This window comes from Elaeis guineensis, unplaced genomic scaffold (assembly GCF_000442705.2).
Source record: "Elaeis guineensis isolate ETL-2024a unplaced genomic scaffold, EG11 Super_Scaffold_1000024, whole genome shotgun sequence".
Classification (NCBI taxonomy): domain Eukaryota; kingdom Viridiplantae; phylum Streptophyta; class Magnoliopsida; order Arecales; family Arecaceae; genus Elaeis; species Elaeis guineensis.
Window position 1 is genome coordinate 20,100,839 of NW_027332423.1, and position 21,389 is coordinate 20,122,227.

Here is a 21,389-nt window from a genome sequence, read left to right on the forward strand (position 1 = left end):
AGCAAGAGTTACTGCCGTAGCCGTGGAAACCTACCCTCTGCGATTACCGTTAGGATTAGATTTAGTTTTAAGAGACTGTTATTATGTGCCTGCAGCAAGTAGAAATTTGATTTCTATTTCATGTTTAGCACAAGAAGGCTATGTGATTAGCTTTCATAAGGACCATTGTAATATTTTTTATGAAAATAATAAAGTTGCAAATGGTTTTGTTATTAATGGTCTCTATCAGTTACATGTTGATGTATCTATTTTTAATATTGAGCAAAATGTGAATGCCATAGGAATTAAAAGGCCTAGAGATAGTCTAAATGATAAGTATCTGTGGCACCTAAGGTTAGGTCATATAGCGGAAGACAGGGTTAACAAATTAGAGAAATCGGGCTACTGAGTCCGTTGACTTTCGAGTCATATCCAGTTTGTGAATCATGCCTTCAAGGCAAAATGACCAAGCTCCCTTTTGTGGGACATGGGGAAAGGGCCACAGACCTACTTGCCCTAGTACATACGGATGTGTGCGGCCCATTTGATGTGCCGGCTAGAGTTAACTTTGTCTACTTCATTACCTTTACCGATGATATGTCTAGGTACGGTATGTGTTTCTAATGAAACACAAGTCTGAAGCCTTTGAAAAGTTCAAAGAATTCAGACATGAGGTAGAAAAACAAACAGGAAAGCCCATTAAGGTTCTTCGATCAGATTAAGGAGGTGAATATCTTAGTCGAAATTCCTAGACTATCTTAAGGACAATGGCATAGTCTCACAATGGACTCCACCTGGAACGCCTCAACTCAACGAAATTTCAGAATGGAGAAATCGGACCCTATTAGATATGGTCCGTTCCATGATGAGCTTCATGGACCTCCCTGATTTTCTTTAGGGATATTGTCTCATGACAGCAATTTATGTATTGAATAGGGTTCCCTCTAAAATATTCCTACCACACCGTATGAGATATGGCATGGTAAGAAGCCAATTCTGAATCATCTCAGAATTTGGGGTTGTCTGGCTCATGTCAAGAGACAGCAGACGGACAAGTTAGAATTCAGATCTTTTAGAGCTGATTCATAGGATATCCTAAAGAGTATTAGGATACTATTTTTATATTCGAAAGATCATAATGTGATTGTGAGTTGAAATGCTATTTTTTTGAAAAATAGTTTATTCAAGATGGTGGCATCGGAAGAATAATTAAGCTCAAGGAGAATGTCTCCAAGAGCAACAAGCTAAAGAACCTGAGGAACCCAATCAATTAGAACTAGTCCTAACACAACCTCTTCCACCTCGTAGATCGACTAGGGTTTTCCGTCCTCCTGAAAGGTACCTAGGTACTATACAAGAGGATGTAGAAAAATATTCCTCATGGGAAATGGGGTTCATGGTGATGATCCAAGACCTATGTGAGGCGATATCAGATATCGATTCTGAGAAATGGTTAGAGGCAATGAGATCAGAAATTGACTCGATGCACTCAAACCAAGTCTGGACCTTGGTAGATCCACCTAAAGGTATTGTACCTATTGGGTGTAAATGGATCTTCAAGAGAAAGATAGGTGCAGATGGGAATGTGGAGACATTCAAGGCTAGGCTCGTAGCGAAAGGTTATAGTCAGCGCGAAGGCATTGACTATCAGGATACCTTCTCCCCGTAGCCATGCTAAAATCATCCCACATTGCTTGCTGTTGCAGCCTATTTCATTATGAAATATGGCAGATGGACTGAAAATGGCTTCTTAAATGGACATCTTGAGGAAGATATCTATATGGAACAGCCACTTGGATTCACATCCAGTGATGTGATCACAAGGTCTGCAAGCTGCAAAGGTCCATTTATGGACTTAAGCAAGCATCTCGGAGTTGGAATACTCGTTTCAATGATGTGATCAAAACATTTGGTTTCATCAAGAACGAGGAAGAACCATGTGTGTTCAAAAAGGTCAGTGGGAGCGCAGTTGTCTTCCTCGTATTGTACGTGGATGACATCCTCCTAATTGGGAATGACATTCCCATGTTGACCTCAGTCAAAATATGGTTGTCTAAGGAGTTCTCTATGAAAGATCTAGGAGAGGCATCCTTTATATGGGTATTAAGGTCTATAGAGATAGACCAAATAGGATGCTGGGACTTTCACAGAAGATGTACATAGAGGAGGTGCTAAAGAGTTTAGCATGGAAAACTCCAAAAGAGGTTTATTGCCTTTTAGACATGGCATTCATCTCTCCAAGAAGATGTGCCCTAGCACACCTGAGGAGATTGAACGCATGAGCAAGATCCCTTATGCTTCGGCAATAGGGAGCCTCATGTATGCATGCTATGTACACGACCTGATATAGCCCATGCTGTGAGTGTCACAAGCAGATATCAGTCGAATCCAGGCGAAAAGCACTGGACTTCTGTGAAATGTATCCTTAAGTACTTGAGAAGGACTAAGGATATGTTTCTAGTCTTTGGGAATGGAGAACTCCAGATTCAGGGATTAAGACTCAGACTTTATGTCTGATATAGATGATCGAAAGTCGACATCTGAGAGTCTGTTCATTTGTAATGGTGGTGCAGTTAGCTGGAAGAGTTTCAAGCAAACGGTGATTGCAGATTCCACCATGGAGGCAGAGTACATTGCTGCATCGGAAGCTGCGAAGGAGGCATTCTGGTATAAGAAGTTTGCCGCAGAGCTTGGAGTGATGTCATCGGATGCCATCTCTCTTTACTACGACAATAATGGTGCCATAGCCCTAGCTAAGGAGCCAAGTCTCACCAGAAGTCCAAGCACATCGAGCGATGATTCCATCTGATCCGTGATTACCTCGAAAAGGGTTATGTCGAGGTCAAGAGAGTCGACTCCACAGACAATGTGGCAGACCCGCTGACTAAGCCATTGGGCCAACAGAAGATCGAAGCCCACCTTGAGAAGATGGGACTTAGATATGTAGCAATTGGCATTAGGTCAAGTGAGAGTTTGTTAGATGTGTGCCCTAGATGCCAGATCGGCTGACACATTCCTGTACAAATCTAAGGGCAAAATTGTAATTTTGACTATAAATGAATAAAAGGTTATTCTTCTATCACATTGTGTACATTGTTCTGTGATACATCCTTTGAGTTAGTGAGAATGTTAATTCATATTTTCAAGAGTTAAAAATTTAAAGTATGATTTACATAACTAACTCATAAACTGCTCCTGACCATAGGATCATCACGAGGATGGTGATCGATCCGGAAGGTTGGTGTACGATCGCTTTTTAGGGTAGATGAGTCTTGAGTCTACGGTGTAGAGACACCAGAGCGAGAGTACAGGTATTCGTTGAGAACGAGAGTACTGAGCGTGACCACCTCAAGCAGTCATAAGGAAGTCTACTTCTCATCGATGACTAGCTCGATGCTGCAGTTGTGTGTCTAGTTCTTTGACCTGAGGTACATCGTCGGTTCACCTTGAGTGTGTTATAGTTTGACTACACCATAACTCGATCTCCTAGCCATCCGGAACCCTGAGGTGTATGTTGGCTGTAGCATATTCATTATAGGAACCAGATCGCATCAAGATGAGATCTATCAACCTCGGTAGATGAGAGGAGTAGTCCTATGGTGATCGAAAGATCGAGTCCTTAAGCCCATAGCCATGGCAGAGTGAAATAATGAAAAAGAGTTTTCCATTGGGGTTTCACATCTGACTCGGATCGATCGATTGATTCATATGACTGATGTTGGGTTTGACGAGTTCACCTTAACCCTAATTCAGTCGGGACTCATGATAGAGGAACTCAATCACACAGGTAGCTGCACCGAGAGGTTCGTCTTCAGTTCTGATGGGTTGCCACCATATACTGCTAGGTGTCACTGGTGGATTTTGGGAGTAATTAGAATGATTTTGATGATCGATCATTCTAATTGTCTGAATCGGAAGAGTTCTGATCCATCAAAAGAGTTTCGATGATGTCGATGATGAGATCACGACATGTCTCATTACCATACAGAATTGAACCTAACTGGATCACACAAACAAGGGTTAGAGTCTGGATGTCATCAATTGGCTAGCCCAATTGATTTGGATAAGATCCAATTAGGTTCAAGAAAATCGTGCTAGCACTCGATTGAGCCTAACTTTCTCCTCGTGTAATCTTTTCTGTCTCTACTGAGCCAAATGTGATCTGGCTCATCCAGAGAACCTTGGAAGGTTTCTCTCAGTTTAAATGAAGCTTGTCCAGCTCAGAAAAGGCTTGTCTTAATTCATGAGATGAATTTAAGACAACACCTGCTAATTTCTAGCACCTGCCAATTTCATTTTAGGACATCTGTCAAAAGTTGACATATGAGTCTTAAACTAAAGAGGATTCATTGGAGAATTTTTGTGGAGTGTTCACATACCTAAACCTAATCAAATTGGATGCCATAATCAGATTATGGTATGAGCCCAATTGGATTTAAGTGAGCACCCCAATTGGATAAGAACCAAAGAGTCCAGATAAACTTGGACTCTTTGGCGCCACTCTATTTGTGCTTATCCAATGTTGGTGCCACCTTTGGAGATAAGGTGGGGTTCTTATCTGATATGATCAGATGACATCACTCCATCAATCAAAATTTTTTTAGAATTTATTAAAATTTTTTGATTGGTCGAATGATGTGGCACTGCGCAGCATACAGAAATTATATAAACCCTGCTGCACCTAGGGTTTCGGGGCAGAACTTGTTTTGTGCAAAAAACCCATTGGCTGCCGCCCCCTCCCCTCTTCTCTATATCCTCCCTGCTCTTCTTTCTCCCCTTTTCACGTCTAAGAAGTTGGACGTTCATCTGGCATAGGTGCAAAGCGTGGTGACGCCTGGAACAGAAGGCTGCAGGACTTCTTCGACAGGCTGCTGCTCCAACTTCAGGAAGCTTTTGAAGATCTTCCTAATTAGATTTAGATCTGATTTTTGGAGCGTAGAATCGCGAGGAGAAGACGTTCCAGATCCTACTTGAGTGGATACTGATAGAGGTCAGGTACTTGCATGGCTACATCAGAACCTCAGGTAGTGCTGCGATCATCTACAGGGTAATTAGATTACCCTTGAGGAATGTCTATGTTTCTCAAACTTTTAGATTTAATTTTGAAATTAAAATATCAGATAATAAAATTAGATCTAATAGACATTAGATCTGAAATAGCGTAGGATAAAAATTTAAAATTTATTCCACCCCAGATTTGATGAAATCTGGAAGATCCTACACAGGAAAAAGACGATTTTTCCTTCAATTACGACATCCTACATGCAGAAAGTCATAATTTTAACGCAGTATATCATAATATACTACAAAATGTCATAATCTTTTTCAAAGAGTAAAGACATTTTCGTCATTCAAAATTTTCAAACAAAAAAACAGAATAAGCATTAAATGTACGTTGAAAGTAGTTGGACAAAAATGCTCCTTCTATATTATGATATTTTAGACCATATTATGACATCCTGAACCATATTATGGCATCCTAAATGCAAAAAATAATAATTTGATGCAAAATGTCATAATATACCATAAGATGTCATAATTTTCTAAATCATATTATGACATCCTATGTATAGAAAATCATAATATACCACAGGATGCCATAATTTTTTATAAAGGACAGATATTTTCGTCATACAAAATTTTTAAACGAAAAAATGAAACTATAGATATTAAATATGCGTTGAAAAGTGATGGCTAAATGAACCAATCACATAAAGCGATGCACTCTACATCAAATTTTCTACACCGCCCGCGATGCACAAAGAATTTCTCATAAAGTGAAATGTAAAATTTTGACAGTATTGCTTTCTTCTTCCCTTCTTCGTTTTTTTTTGCCATTAAAGAAGGAACCTTTCTTCCTTTGTTGGTATCGGAGCTTCCTTTTTTTTTTTCCGTTAAAGAAGGAACCATTCTTCCTTTGTTGGTATTGGAGTTTGACTTAAGCTCTATAACTTGATTCAATTGTGAGCATATGTTAGCTATTCTACTTGAGATTATTGTGGAAGGTTTTGTTCAACCATTTCTATGGAATAGAGTATGGAGAATTCTGCATTATGATTCTTAAGTTCTCTTCATTCAATTGCATAGAATTATCCTAAAATGCACACAAAATTTTCTCACACAGATTTTCTGTAGTTGTAAACATATTTCTTAACCTAAAGCATCCCTTCTTGCCAATAGTAATTTTTCAATTTGAAAAATCTAATTTAATTATCACGTTAATAGTTAATTATTATTTTAAAATTCCCCGGTAAAACTCATCCAAACGAGAACCTTATTTTTTTGGAAGTCTTATCTACCTGACCAACAGTTTTCTTTTTATATCTCAATTGCATTTTTTTTTTTTTTTTTTTTGCTCATTCGAATTAGTAAACGCGAGCTTTCTCCACACTCAGTGAATACACTGCAATCAAAATCCTAACTTCAGAATTAGGGAGACAATTATTTAAGCTCTAGTAATAAGTTAAGCTTGTACTAAAGAACTGGACCACTTATCAGCATTCTACTCACTCCATTAAACATAAACAAGGTCTTCCTGCGGTGCTCCCGGTGAAGGACCAACTACACCACACCTATGCATACTTATAATTTAGCTATCAACAGACTTTAAAAAAGAGAGAAAGCTGGTCTCACATAATTAACTTCTTCCTTTTCAAATTAAAAGGCTAACAAACCCACAAATATGATTCTACCAATTAAAACCTACAAATATATATATGGTTAATTACATGGGACTATCTTGCACTTGCGATTTGTAAGATATTTTATTTTTTGATTTCTATGGATGTATTTACAAGATTGATATAATAAATCCAACTTCATCAGGAAAAAAAACTGCAAATGAAAACAGAAATTGGGGAGGTAGAATAATCCATGTAGGAACCTGTTTGGGAAGTTCCTACTAGATCCGAAGGAACATCTTGGGGTATCAAGGGACTAAAAGCAGAGGCAGAAGGGGGTCGCTGGGGCCAATCCCCGTAGGATAACAATATCAGATCCTGATGTCTTTTTTGTAATCCATTAAGGATCGCCCCGAGCAATAATTTTCTGAACAGGCCCTAAGTGAGATATCCTGGACGATACATTGACAGTACAGCCACAACGTCGCAAAATTATGAGCAGGCTGAGGGATTACATTTTCCACAGTAACCCAAGCTTTACTTAATCCTTCTCTTAAAACTAGAACAAGCCTCCATGATTAACCAGAACCTTAGCACAACATCACATAATCTTGTGCTATGCATGACAATGTACCAGATACCAAAACAATCACAGTTTCTTTCTTCTTCTTCTTCTTCTTTTGGTTGTTGGGGGGGGGGGATATAAAACATAAAAAGAGCAGAAAGAACTCTGTTCTTCACTAACACAAAAAAATGTCACAGGACTGACCTTCCTGGTACATGCTGTTGTCAAAGTAAAGCATGTTAGAGAGGAGCAATAGGATAGTCGCGTGACAGCCCACTCATATTTAACTTAATCGGCATGTCATACACATTCGTTCGGGAACAGGTTGACATGCACTTTATTTCAAAATTTGTTTGTCAAGCTCTCCACCAGGTGTTTGTGTGCAACTTCTGACCTAAATAGCAAATTATAAACAACCATATTTCGAGGCTCAAGAAAAAATGCTATGATAGAATACACTTTGGACTCACCAACATTCAAAATAATTCACTCCTGAACAACAAAAATGGAAGGAAGGGGTTAACCTTTAGTATAACCACATTATGAGATGTCATCTTTAGAATGGCAAACTACAGATACCACAGCCAGCATTTGTCTGGAGAAGATGGGATAACAGCTTTTGCTATATATTAAGAGCAGATCATGTGAAGCCCATGTATTCAGACAAATTGAGCAATGTGCTACAACTAAAAATACTTGCCTATATTTCCAGGATGTCTTTGGTCCCAAACTTCAAAAAGAGGCAGCTGACTCTTAGATAAAATCATCCCCTCCTCTTCCTTCCCCCCTGTCACAAGTACATGAAAAAACAAATCGTACATCAGTACGTTCAATCATTATTTAAGAACCATGTTCACAAGTCGCTCAAAGAGATGCAGCATGCAAGTCCGTTGCAAAAGTTCAATGACAGAAAAATGGAAGACAACAGAAGTTTTTCGAACAAAATCCAAGTGGTTTTAATCAAGACCATGACCGGATAATGTGTTGAACAGTAGGCTCCAAAGTTCATGATTTCACTTGGGACAAACTACTAGGAGTTGTGACCTTTCAAACAAGTTGAAAATTCTACTCTCACTTCTCAAATAGCTATGCCCAAATAAAAGCTTCATGAAAAAGAAAATGAAAAAAAGAGTGGAATTAGGTTTTGCCTTCTTTTTGGTGTTTCCCCATGGGTCAAGATACCAAAACCATTTTCATCACCCCAAGATGCAGGAACTCCTTGCAAACATGGCAGGCACCCATAAAGTACTCCAAAGTAGAGAATGGACCTTATAATACTCCAACTCAAAATTTGGGTAGCATATGCTCATCTGTTAAGTAGTTCAGTTTCATGATTATAATTTCTTTCCCCAAATAAACAACAGGCAACAAGCAAAATAAGTCAGCTTCTATTTACTCTTCCAAAAAGCAATTTTTTGTCAATATCCACTTTTCAGTTTTTCTAATCTACTCCCATACAATTCATCTCCCACATAATTTTTAATGGTTGCTTCCCCATCTCATTCCAAACGTCAGCAACTGAAGAAATTTCTGCCATGGCAAAAGTGGTGTGCATTGAACAGATGAACTTACCGAGACTGCAGGGTCATCCATCCCCGCTTGCTTCCGTCTCTTGAAAGAAGCCAGCACACGGTTTTCCATAGCTGGTGACCTTGACATGGACCGCTTGAATGGTGTCAAATTCTGAAAGGCAGGGACAACAAAACAAGGAGGAAGGTCAATAACTTTCAGTTGCATACATATCTAAATAAGCTGTAATAATCATCAATGCGATAAAATTATAAACAAGGAGGAAGGTCAATAACTTTCAGTTGCATACATATCTAAATAAGCTGTAATAATCATCAATGTGATAAAATTATGTCTATGAAATCAGAGGATGAGTGGAAAGAGGTGGTCAGGTCTTCGAACATTTTAATATAGGAACACCGTCATGATGATGTGCATAAAAAGTTTCAGACAACTTGCAAAGTCAAAAGAATATAACAACACATCCAATTCTGAAAAGCCAGTAATAAGATTAGAAAGCACAACCTTAGCAAGTTTTTTATCTCTGCGAGCTTGTCTCTCCCGCTCATCATATTCCTGATTTTCTTTCTCCACCAGGCGGATGAGGGTATCACAGCGCCTGGCAAGCTCTTGAGCAGTGCGGGACTTCACAAACCAGTCAAACCGGAATAAGGGTGAAGCACGGAATGCTGCTTTCAGCTCATCCCAATTCCCATATCCAAGTTTGTGAACCATGCATAACTGAAAAGATAAATAATATAGTATCAAGACATGCCAGTAGGCCAAAAAGATATCATTAATTGATCATGCGAGACCCATAAAAATTGGGTACCATGAAGCGGTCACATTCTTCATTGTACAGCTTCCCTTTGTTTTGGCCATACTGAATCTTCAATTCTAACCAAGGATTCTTGTAACGATCTAACTTTTTCCCAATTGCCTTCATTATCTCATCCTTGCGAGAGATTCTTGCCTCTCCTCTTTCAATGTTCTTGATTATTCTATCATAATCTGATGGGACACCAAGCAAAATCAAGCACATAATATCAGGATGTGAAGATAGAAAACCAATTTTGATTTCTGCAGTACACATTATGTGAATACTGAATAGAAAGAGAAAAGTATGTCATCTGCAATTCGATAAAGCATCATATACCATTCAATTCCTTGTATCTTTCTCTAAAGACTTTGGCATATCTTTCTACCTCCTCCTCTGTTTTTCCCTCCATTTCAGAAGCTATAATCTTTATGTCATTGCGGCCATACTTCTCACATGCCCGAATAAATGTATTGAAGTCTCTCCTTGTCCATGTTGAAAAACCCTGGAATTTGCAAAAGCTATAATCATAAAAAATTGTTGCCCACATCAATGTCACCGACCAATGATCTCGCTCACCTCTTCTAGCAACCGCTCCCTTTCTTCCTGCTCCTCCGCAGTCAAGGGATCACCCAACTCTACAGAATCATTCAAAATTATCAGTTCCAACCACAAATCAACCAAGACAATATCTGCTAAATGAATACAATACCTTCAGACTCATCACCATCACCAAATGGGTCTTTTGACTGATTCCTTTGATGTGTATGCTGAACAATATAAACAAACAACAAAATCACCCATGTCCTTGACAGAGGGTTTAGATCAAAATCCTTTTACCAGCTAAACAATAGCAGAAAAAGCCTTATGATAGCCTCTTGTAAACAGAGATATAAGCAGGAAGAGGCAGCAGCCTTCGCAGTTGTACATAGCTTGGTAGGATGACAGGCTAGGTATTGAGGAAATCAGAAGAAAAATACCCATCTAAAACAGTAGTGAGAGGGTTGTTGGACATGTTAGTGAGAGGGTCGTTGGACAGCTTCTATCGACAGTTTTATGATAAGTATCTGTATTTGTAGTTGGGGATGCTTTCAGGATTGGATTCAGAAAGAAATGACCACTCAGTTCAACTACTGCCCATTCAAAAAAATTATACAAAAAAGTAGAAGGTTAAAGCAAACAAGTGCAAGATTAGAAAAAAGAAGGTAAACAGGAAAAAAGAAGAGAATATTAAAGAGCATGTCCAGTAGGCACATACCATAAGATACCGCACTTCTTTTTCATACAATTCACTTAATCTCTTTGTGTTGAAAAATTGAAAATCATGTCTGTAAAATATGGTAGCATCAATCCAAATGTTCAGTGGTCACTCGTAGTCCAGTACAACATATAAGCAGAAAAGGGGCCAACACCAAATTAAACTTACAACTGAGGCATGCGAGGAATCCGTGGCTCTTTTGCTCTTGCCGAACCACCTTGCCGCAATGCTTGCTTAAAGTAATCAGCATCTGAGTAACTACATAAATTGGTGGAAAATAATTAGGTTTGTAAAGAATAAATAAAAACACTATCTGCAGCCAATAATATGGCCTTACTTTCGTTTTCTCTCCCTCCTTGAAGATTCAACCCAGTTCTCAGTGACAAGTTTCTTGAAGTCAGTTTTGTTGTCATCCTTCAGAAAAACAGAAGGGGAAATGAATATCGACTCAATAACTCATACTCATAATACATATACGGCCAAAGCAAGTTAAGACTCTCCAAGAATCATTCAAAAAAAAAAAAAAAGAAGTATACAACAGAGAAGCAGCTTGTAAACAAAGAGACCAAGCAACTTTGATATGGAACCACAATATATTTCAAATCAGTGTACCTTCTCATCATCAAAATCATAAAGGTCAGCAGCTGCACAAAAAAGATACAAGCATTATGAAGCTAACCATTTGGTTTATCAAAGAAACTGAAAGATCAATGGAAGGAATCCACATACTATCATCCATTTTAAACTTGATGGCATCTTCCGTAAATTTCTTCATTTTAGCATCAAGCTCAGCTGTTGTCTCCTCTCCTTTAGCTATGATACGGTCAATATCCTCATCTGTTATTGTGCTATCCTTGGAGCTGAAGACCATTTCAGCACCAAATCTCACCATTTGCAACAATTCATCTTTATTAACAGCTGCATTAAAGAAATCAAAAACAAACATGATATAAGACTTTCTTGAACATATACATATATAAACTGCATTACAAGAAGGCCACAAAATCTTAAAAAGGAGATTACTTACTTTTCTGCTCTGCTAACCGACCTTGTTGGATCACTAAAGCATCAAGTGCAAGTTTCTTATATGCCCTCTCAATCACTTTTTCTTCTATTGTGTACTGCATTTTTATGAGACAAATGTTAAAAGCTTTTCTATACATTGTTTCACACTAAAGTTTTTTATTTAATTAACTCCATAAGGTTAGACCTCTGTGCAGAAACGAAACACTTGAACTTCCTTTTTTTGACCAATCCTGTGGGCACGATCTTGTGCTTGCAAATCAACTTGAGGGTTCCTAAATACAATGACAGAAAAAATAAGGCCAAACAAGCATGATATAAGAATGAAGCATAAATGTATAAAGAGAATTACCAATCACTGTCATAAAGAATAACAACATCTGCGGTGGCAAGGTTAATTCCCAGGCCACCAGCTCTGGTTGAGAGCAAGAAAATGAACTTTTCACTCCCCAGCTGATTGAAAGCTTCAATCGAAGCATCACGTTCTTCCCCACCAGTATTACCATCAATGCGACAGTATTGGTATCTGCGAAACATTAAATAATCCTCCAAGATATCCAGAAGTCTAGTCATCTACATACCAAAACCAAATTATTAGCAGAAAATATTTAACAAGCAGTTATGAAATATGAAATCCACAGAATCGGCATATTCTATACATATACACAAGAAGAGTATAAATTGAATGACTCCAAAAAAGGGAAAAGGTCTCTGTACAAGCAATACTTGTTTGTTGCTCAGCAATACCAGTTCATGATCCAGGGAAAATGGCTTAACTTGTGAGTATTTTGCATGTTCTTTTGTAAACTTTTCTGGATTCAGGCATTACAAAGCTGAAAGTAAAATTGTCTGCAATACAACAGCAAATATATGGAAGAGGTTTGAACCTGTGAAAATATTAGAACTCTGGAATCACGCTCTTTTAACTTGGGCAGCAATTTATCTAGAAGAACCATTTTTCCTGAAAAGAGATCATAAGGTCGTGAAGCCTGTGCTTGGTTTGAAAGGTCAAAAGGTCCAAGTGTCCAACAGATTTTATCCTACCAGCATTTGTGATAAGATGTTCTCCTGTCATAAAAGGTGGGCCAGGTTCTGCACCTTGGAACAGATATGGATGATTACAACATTTACGCAGCTGCATAGCTATGTTTAGAAGACGTTTACGTTCTCCTCCAGCATTAATGACCTCCAGATCTTTCTGAAGCAGAGCACGATAATACTGCTTCTGCATCTGGGACATTCCTACTTTGAGTATGGTTTCCTTTTTTGGAGGTAAACCTTTTTCAACATCAGATTTGAGCCTTCTGAGAAGAAATGGACGAAGAACCTTAAAAATGAAAAGAAACAGAATTACTTGTTAACACCATTAATCCAATAAAAGCAGGCAAGTTTACCAATAATATATTCTCATTTTACCTTGTGAAGTTGTTGGACAACCTCTTGCTGATCATTTTCCCCGGATATTTGAAACCATTCATCAAAGGTTTCAGCTGAACTAAATATCTCAGGGAGTAGAAAATTAAGAAGAGACCATAGCTCATGAAGATTGTTCTGCAAATATAGAAATTAACAGTTAACACAAATACATTTGTTCAAAAAGCTTTATTGAACTAACTATGAATTGAACAACAGAGACTGCTTGTGAAAATGTGCCAAAAAAATCTCAAAAAAAAATGCATGTAAACAAAATATGATGCAAATCCCAATCACTGATGTTTAATGGTACACCCATTTTGCCATACTAAAATTCAGTCAGGAAGACATGAAATCAATTTGTGCACGGTACTTTAAGACCAAAGTAGTATATTAGGTAAAGGTGTTTGCAAAAGAAAAAGTAGTTTGGCTTATTGAATTGCACAAATATAGCAGGAAAAGCAAATGGGACCCGCACCTATAAAGGTGAAAACACTCAAAGAAAATGCAATTTGAAGAAAATTAATACCTGAAGAGGTGTTCCCGTAATAAGGAAGCGATAGTTTGTATTATAGAGTCTCATTGTTTTAGATAGAAGAGAGTTTTCATTTTTTATCCGATGAGCTTCATCAATAATAACATAACGCCAACTAAAGCACCTTAGGGCATTTTTTTCTTTGATGGCCATTTCAAAACTAGTTACACATACATCGAACTTCCCAGCCACTAATAAATTCTCACGTATATGTTTCTGCAAAAAAAAAAAAAAAGCAAAAAAATGAAAAAAAAAGTTACAGTACAGATACAATTCAGCCATATAATAACGCTTAAAAACAATGAAGAAAGAGTATAAGATTCTGACAGACCCTTTCATCTGGGTTTCCAAGAAACTTTATAGCACGCAAAACAGGACAGAAGCGTCGAATCTCTTTCATCCAGTTGCCAAGGGTAGATTTTGGTGCAACCACCATATGAGGGCCTGTAATCCCTCTGAACTCATGCAAATAACCCAGTAGAGAGATGGTTTGCAAAGTTTTCCCAAGACCCTATACGACAAATATACCATATTACAAACAATTTAAGGAAAGAAACCATCTTCCACAATTGTGTTTAACTCAATCTGTTATAAAATCAAGCAGGGTAGTTAAAGGATGGGAGAAAAAAAAGCATGAAAAGTAATTCCATGTGTACCATTTCATCAGCTAGGATTCCATTGATTCCATTTTCATACAACCTTATCAACCAATTTAATCCTGCCAGTTGGTAATCCCTCATTTTCCCTTGTATACCTGAGAAGAAAAGATATAAAAAGCAATATCAAACACACAAGTCCAAAAGTCTGACCACTAACAAGCCAGAAAATACAAGGGCAGGTCCAACATTGGTAAGAGAAAATTATTTAAATTTAACCTGGAAAAAGAAGCTTGAATGTCTTCCACACATAATTAGATCATGGTGATGAAAACTAAGTATTCAATATTGTGGAAATGATGGTACACATTATTGCAACTCCTTAACACTTGTCTTTTCAGTGTGACCATACTGATCTACCACCATTATATTACTTATTGCATCATCTAAACTTCTCAATGCTTGACTCTAAACATGGAAACACATGCCAAGCATTACTATTATTGATGTGTTATTTTCCCATAGATCAGCAGTTGACAGGGTGATCAAATGTATATTGAACCATTGATAGGTTTTATTGGAACAGTTCTGAGTTCCAACATTTTCAAGTCCTCAGGTGCTGCATGTCAAAAAGGGGCAGATGTCATATGGTTCTCATATGTCCAATCTTGTTTCTTTTTTGGAGACTTTTTATTTTTATGGTACACATGTCATCCAATCATTCAAAGAAAAAAGAGAGATTGAAGAAGAGAACGGAAGATGATGAAAAAATGGATGGAAGATAGCTTATTTGCATATTTCATTCATCATTGTAAAATAATCACGTTAGAGCATGCATGCGAATGTGCAAGGCTTTCATATAATAAGGACTCCTTATAAGAGGAAACTTACAAGATGGTTGTGAAACTAAACGTGTCCCTCCTGCAGTAGAGAAACCACCTTCTTCCTCCTTAAGGCATTCTTCATCCTCTTCCTCCTCAGTTAATTTTGATGCATGGCGGCCCCTGAAAAAGATTGCATCAGAAACATGTCGTGCAAAGTAACATATTACAAGTACTCCAAAAAGTGTCCTCAGAAACATCACACAGTATGATAAAGATTTTTAGCAATTGAAAAAAAAAAAAAAAAGAATCCAATAAACAGAATAAATTTTAAGTGATTCTTTACAGAAATAATATTTAGGGGCATAGGAAGAGCCAAGCAAAAATTAAACCATTTGAAACAATTTGATCATCAAAATCACATAGCTGGACTCTTAGATGTTTAACAGCAAACTCTCATGGCCCATCAGATGAAAACTATTTTTAACAGATTCTTATGAAAAGGCATCCTTTTTCACCAAGATGTTTTTGTAGACATCATAAATCAAATCAACAAGACCCCCCCCCCCACCAAACAAAAGCCTGAGAAAAGGAACAACATTATATTCACATAATTCCTTAAAAACATAGGTCAGAAATCCAAAAGGAATCCAAACTAAAACACCAAGGTCAAAAATTAACTTTCTATTTCCAAATGATCACAGAGATTCCTCACAGGGGTCATTGCTTGGTGCGGTGGTGAAAGACTTGGTCTAGCACATGCAATAGTGCAGGTTCAAGTCCTAGAGAAGCCACTTTGTGCAAAAGGAACAAAAAAAAAAGTCAAATGCTAGGTTCATCCCCAGTTTGCCCCTCCCAAGATCCCGGATTGCCGGGATCATAACAAGGTAATGTACTTTTTATCACAGAGATGCCTCATTATGCAAAGAAATATAATTTAAAATTAATAACTACCATATTTTAATTACAAAACAAAGTATTAAAAACTTAAGATCTTAGCCATCTTGGTGGATGGTCAATTTCGAGATGCCCCGTGGTTTCCATTTGTTCTAAGACCTCAACCAATATCATTGGAATCAAGATATCTGAATACTGTAATAATTGGTTGAACCTAATCAACTACCACTTCTAGGCATTAATGTTGATATTGATCATTAAAATTGTTCATTTAAAATTGTAAAGGAGAAATCAGAACATCTCGGCCAACATACTGATCCTGCATAGAAGAATGATCTTGGAGATATTAGTTTATAGTTGCAAAGATAATAAGAGCGGAAATTTCACATGTATCATATTGCCAAATGTCCAATATAGAAGATAGGCCAACATCTTGTCCCATATGAAAATATTGTTACAGAAGTCACAAAGTTCATATCCTTAACATGTGCACTCCATTCCACCCATCAAACATCACAAAAATCAGATTTTTCATTTTACTTATTTCCTGTTCTTCAATTATTGAAAAGAGAGATTTAAAATCTAGTACTAAAAATCAATGGAAAAAATACAAATGTTAAAAGAGAGATTTAAAATTAAGTAATTTATGCTAAACCCATAAATGTGGGGAGCATATCAACAAAATAATAAAATTAAAAAACAAATGAATAGAAGGCCATGATTGGACGAATCTTCTTATGAAACAATGTCATGATTTATAGATAGATGAAACAAGGTTTGGTGCACATAAGAAGAAGGGCACAACATCTCCTTTTTTTTTTTCCTTCATAATTAGGATCCCTTAGTCAGGTCTTAGTAGAAGGAAACTTCTACCTAGGATAATTTACCTGCTTCGGAAATATCAAGGAAACTCAAACTTGTACTTCCTTCCTAAGCACTTCCTTAATTGAAGTGTTCTTTAAATGTCCACTCCTATGCACCCATACCTACTCTCACACCAACTCCTAATTCTAGCAAGTAATATCAAGTCAAAAAAGTCTGAACCAAAAAGAGATGGAAGGGAGCACAACATCGTTCATCCACTCTTAGTTAAGGTTTCTTAAAGTGAGGGTGACTCTATAGGAGGCATGAGATCCTTTCCAATTGTCTCTATTATCAGGGCAGAGAGAAAAACAAGGGGAGAAGCAATCCCGAGCACAAAAGATCATGGATAGAACGGAGAGAAAGACTTTACGGATCTGCAGTTGACCTTTAGAAAGAAGGTTGGCGTCCTGAGCGATGAAGGGAGTAGTGCTTTCAGCTTTGCTCGAATTATAGGAGGCCCCAGTTTTCCCTCATTGATACCTTCCTTTTCTTGTTACTGCTCTAATTTTCGATAGAGGAAGTTCCGCTCTCCCACCTAACCATATATTTAAAGCACCGGACTATCTATCTATTCAATTGATCATATTCTAACTTCGTCGTGGACTCTTTTGGGATTAGAATCGCTATGTAAAAGCCCGGTGGGCCTACCCAAAAAGATTCAAAGTGAGATTACTTACCTCTATTATCAGGAAATAATGAATCACTTGCTAAGTGACTTGATTTCTTAAGGAACTACAAATGGCAATCAAGTCCTACAGACAAGCAGACAAAGGGGTATAACAAACGAAGGGGGGATGAATTAGATTTGCAAGTGACATTAACAAATCTTTAAAGGGAACCATATTATGCCTTGAATTGAAAGATGAAAGAGAAACTTCCCGGATTGAGGGGAACATACATATGTGTATACAGACCGGGAAGAGCTAATCAAGACTCATGCACAACATATTCAAGTTCCAGTGGGTTGTTGTCAGATGGGACCAAATTGGGGTTTAAATAGAACTTTGCTTTACATTATTTCTTCCCTAGGAATTTATTTTTAAATTATAAGTTTATAACCATGTATCAATCATTAGTTAATATAAATGGAACATGAAAACTAATTTAAACTTCATTAGGCCAAATGGAGAACACCATAACCTAAAATCAAGCTTTTCATAGAACAAATTTGCATTGAAGATTCACATTAGCTATCTTATATCAAACTACCAGATGAGACAGATATGACCCAAGCCAACCTAGAAATAATTTCAAAATTTGGATGGAGGCTTGGTGCGACAATACGCCCACACTAGTTAAGTCTGAATCAAGCCTAAACATAGCCCACCTGATAGGCCTTGAATGAAAATACAATCATTTCTGCTTTTCTAGTCCCAATCATGAATTAACTCAGGTTATAAGGCACAACTAGATAGGGCACCTAGGTTTGAGCAAATATTAGTACAAAACAAAAGCATAGTGCATGAGGGTTCTAACATCGCAGGATCTAGGAAGGTTCAGATGTATGCAGCTTTACCCTTGGATGTGGAGATATTGTTTCCGTGTTACGAACCTATGATCTGCGAGTTGCAATAAAGCAACCTAACCATTGCACAAAGGTTCACCCTCTCTAGGCAAATATCTCTAAAATATCTATTGGTCAGTTCTTCGATTGTTGCTTTGTACTTGCAATTCATATGAGTTCCTTCTGGAATATATGAGCCTCATGGTGTACATTATTTACATATTATTGATGAGAACTAATGAGCGTGGAAATGGAAAATGCTCAAATCGCAACTACTTTCCAGTGATGGCTTCAAGAATATGAATCAGCTAACTTAAACAGGTAACACTTGCTAGTGGTTAAATCTGCATCTTCTCCTCTTTCATGAAACTTAGCAAGACCTACTACACCATTAAGTACCTAACAATGTAGCATTTCTAATCAAATATATTGCTTGGAGCAGAATCATTTCTATGTCACTTAAGTCAATAAGAAACATTGATTAATTAAAAGGCTGCAAACTATGAATAGATATTAGATTAATCAATCAAAATGTTTGATAAATGTGTTTTCAATATCTAGTTAAATGCTTATAATTTTGGAGATCCATTAAGTATTAAAATCAGAAGATACCAAGCAACTATTGCAACAAATGGAAAACATTCATGAGGAAATTCGACAAGTTTAGTCATTGGCTTCCAACTGTGCCTCCTTGATTAAGAATGCCTCCCAATGAAATAATTGTGATGCCAGCAATATTACCTTCCTCGTGGCTTCTTCTCTGATGCAGATTGTACACCTTTTGCAAAATGTGAAAATATTTCAGTCTGTTGCAGCAAATACTTCAGCCGTCCCTCACCTTTATTGTTCTGACAGTGTATCAACTGTTAGTTTGCACAAAATGACAAGCTTAAAAACACCGAAGCAACAAAGCAAGCATAGCAGCAGAAACCCATTAGAGGGGAAAATTATAGAAACACGATATGAGTCACGGTCTCATGGACGACAAACAAATAAATAATTGAGAGGGAACATTCCCTTTTTCAGCATGTACTTTTTCCCAACATACATCCTCTTTCTACTAATATGCTTCCCATGTTTTTAACTCTCTCTAGAATCTAAATCATGTCATCATAGAGATGGACTGAAGGTGGCTGTGCACAGGAAAAAAAAGCATTGCATTTAACAAGGTCTTTTCATAATCAGGCTTTCACACGCGCGCGCATGCGTGCACACAATATATTACCTATATCAAACACATGCAAGTCACATTGCCCATGATCAATTTTAGGGGACTGTGCATAGATAGCATTTCCTTCATAACTAAATTTATTTTCCCTTTTTATCTGCCAATGCATTCCATTTCCTAATTTATACATTGACGATATATCAAATAAAAGGGGTTGACCACTTAACAAGGATGTGGATTTCATGCCATGCAATGCTTCACAATCAGTGCATTGTAAATTGACTCTAGTTATATAAAATAGGTAAATTTTGGCATGCATTGTAAAGCATATAGATTATGTCTCATTGATCCTTCCCAGTTAGTTTCATGCAGAATCTACAGACCATGTCAGCATCAATGGCAGCATTTTGTTGAGCCAGTATTTCTTGAATCTTTTGCTTCTTCAGCCTCTGCATCTCTCTTAGCCTGGCTGTTTCACGCTTTGCAATTTCGGCACTTACAGATGGTTCCCCAGCCTGCATAAATATCAAAGCAAATACTTCAACACATCCAGAAGCTTCTCCTGACAGATACCTGGGTTCCCTAACATCAAAGAACTCGATATGATGCCGACCTGCTTGGGAAAAACAATCAGAGGAGAAGCTTAGCTTCTGAAAGAGAAAAACCTAGGCTTCTATCTTTTTCCTCCGAGATCATCAGCCAAGTACTGTTCATGTACATAGCATAAAGCCATTTCCATGTAAAACCTAACTCCTTAACAAAACCAACCACAATCCAAAAGCAATAACAATAATTCGACCGGAGACAGATGGTAAGAATCTAACCCTAACGACGCAAGGAGCAAACTTTCATAGCAAAAAGAAACCACGCAAGAAAGACAAAATTAAATAATGACCACCAAGAAATCCAATGAACTACATCAAACCCACCAAGAAAAGGAAGGGAAAATCAATCTTTCTACTCCGCTGTGCAACCATTTATCGGAAAAAAATGGAAAACAGGAGAAATCATTAAAAACGATCTCAAAATCTAAATCAACGATTTGATAATCCTAGCCCCAAGTCCTGCACGGACTCATCGGCAAGATCGTGATTTTTCTTTTATTCACGTCTAAACCATTTACCTCGTTTGACTCCGCGATGGCCTCATCGTCCTCGGTCGACTCATCGCCATCACCTACGAACTCGTCGTCGTCGGGGCTCGCCGTCCTGGCGACGGCTTCGAGCTCCTCGTCGTCCTCCTCTTCTTGGTTCGCGTCGGCCTCGTTCTTTTGCTCCTCCTCGGAGAAGATCGACCCGATCGAAGGGGTTTCCTCGGATATACCCTCGGAATTCGAGGGCTTCGCCATGGCGAATTTGGGGACGAGGGTTTAATCTCGGACGGGTAAAGGTGGCGTGAGCGTAAGAGAGAGATAGAGAGAGAGAGAGAGAGAACGAGAAGAGAGTGTGGAACGAGAAGAACCTCACATGAGGCTTTATATAGTGCGCCGGGAGGTTCACACGTGTGGAGTTTTGGTGCGTGTGAGAGATCGAGGAAACCTTTCGCGCCTATTGTCAAGTCGGTTCCTTTTTTTTTTTAATATTTTTTAATCCTTTTCCCCGGCTGGGGTTTTGCCCGTGGCCATTTGGTGTGGTAATGGAGGATGAATCTCTTTCGGTGAGCATTTATTGTGTACTTAAACGTTGAAAGATAGATGATTTTTATTTTTTCTAAGTATATCTTAGATTTCCATGGGTACCTATTAAAAGCCATTGGTCTCTTTTTGTGAGAAAGCCCATTGTTCAGCGAGCTCTTTTTCAGAATAATACGAGAAAAAAACT

The 21,389-nt window shown here is 37.8% G+C and overlaps 1 protein-coding gene across 3 annotated transcripts; it reads right to left on the reverse strand.

Moving 5' to 3' along the window:
- Nucleotides 1-7,670: 7,670 nt before the first annotated feature.
- Nucleotides 7,671-21,003, reverse strand: LOC140854506 (probable chromatin-remodeling complex ATPase chain). 3 transcript variants are annotated; one of them, XM_073250454.1, is made up of 25 exons: nt 20,693-21,003; nt 19,953-20,084; nt 19,143-19,249; nt 15,207-15,319; nt 14,376-14,473; nt 14,051-14,230; nt 13,714-13,935; nt 13,188-13,322; nt 12,816-13,098; nt 12,659-12,732; nt 12,124-12,344; nt 11,959-12,046; nt 11,776-11,869; nt 11,478-11,666; nt 11,361-11,392; nt 11,086-11,162; nt 10,917-11,006; nt 10,749-10,818; nt 10,203-10,260; nt 10,070-10,128; nt 9,830-9,995; nt 9,506-9,684; nt 9,199-9,414; nt 8,737-8,847; nt 7,671-7,951 (listed from the first exon to the last, which is right to left on the reverse strand). In XM_073250454.1, exons 1-25 carry the CDS (start codon nt 20,915-20,917, stop codon nt 7,928-7,930), a joined length of 3,243 nt encoding a protein of 1,080 aa, XP_073106555.1. In that variant the 5' UTR covers nt 20,918-21,003; the 3' UTR covers nt 7,671-7,927. The 3 variants fall into 3 exon arrangements, with proteins under 3 accessions (XP_073106555.1, XP_073106554.1, XP_073106556.1); XM_073250453.1 differs by having other exon boundaries at nt 19,143-19,264; XM_073250455.1 differs by having other exon boundaries at nt 19,143-19,264; nt 19,953-20,182; nt 20,693-20,821.
- Between the last annotated feature and the right edge of the window lie 386 nt (nt 21,004-21,389).

Coding starts and splice junctions, on each gene's coding strand:
- LOC140854506 (XM_073250453.1), bottom strand. CDS start 20,917: ATGGCGAAGCCCTCGAATTCCGAGGGTATATCCGAGGAAACCCCTTCG. Junction 14,231..14,375: donor GAATCCTAGCTGATGAAATG/GTACACATGGAA, acceptor TTTGTCGTATAG/GGTCTTGGGAAAACTTTGCA. Junction 7,952..8,736: donor TGGATGACCCTGCAGTCTCG/GTAAGTTCATCT, acceptor TACTTGTGACAG/GGGGGAAGGAAGAGGAGGGG.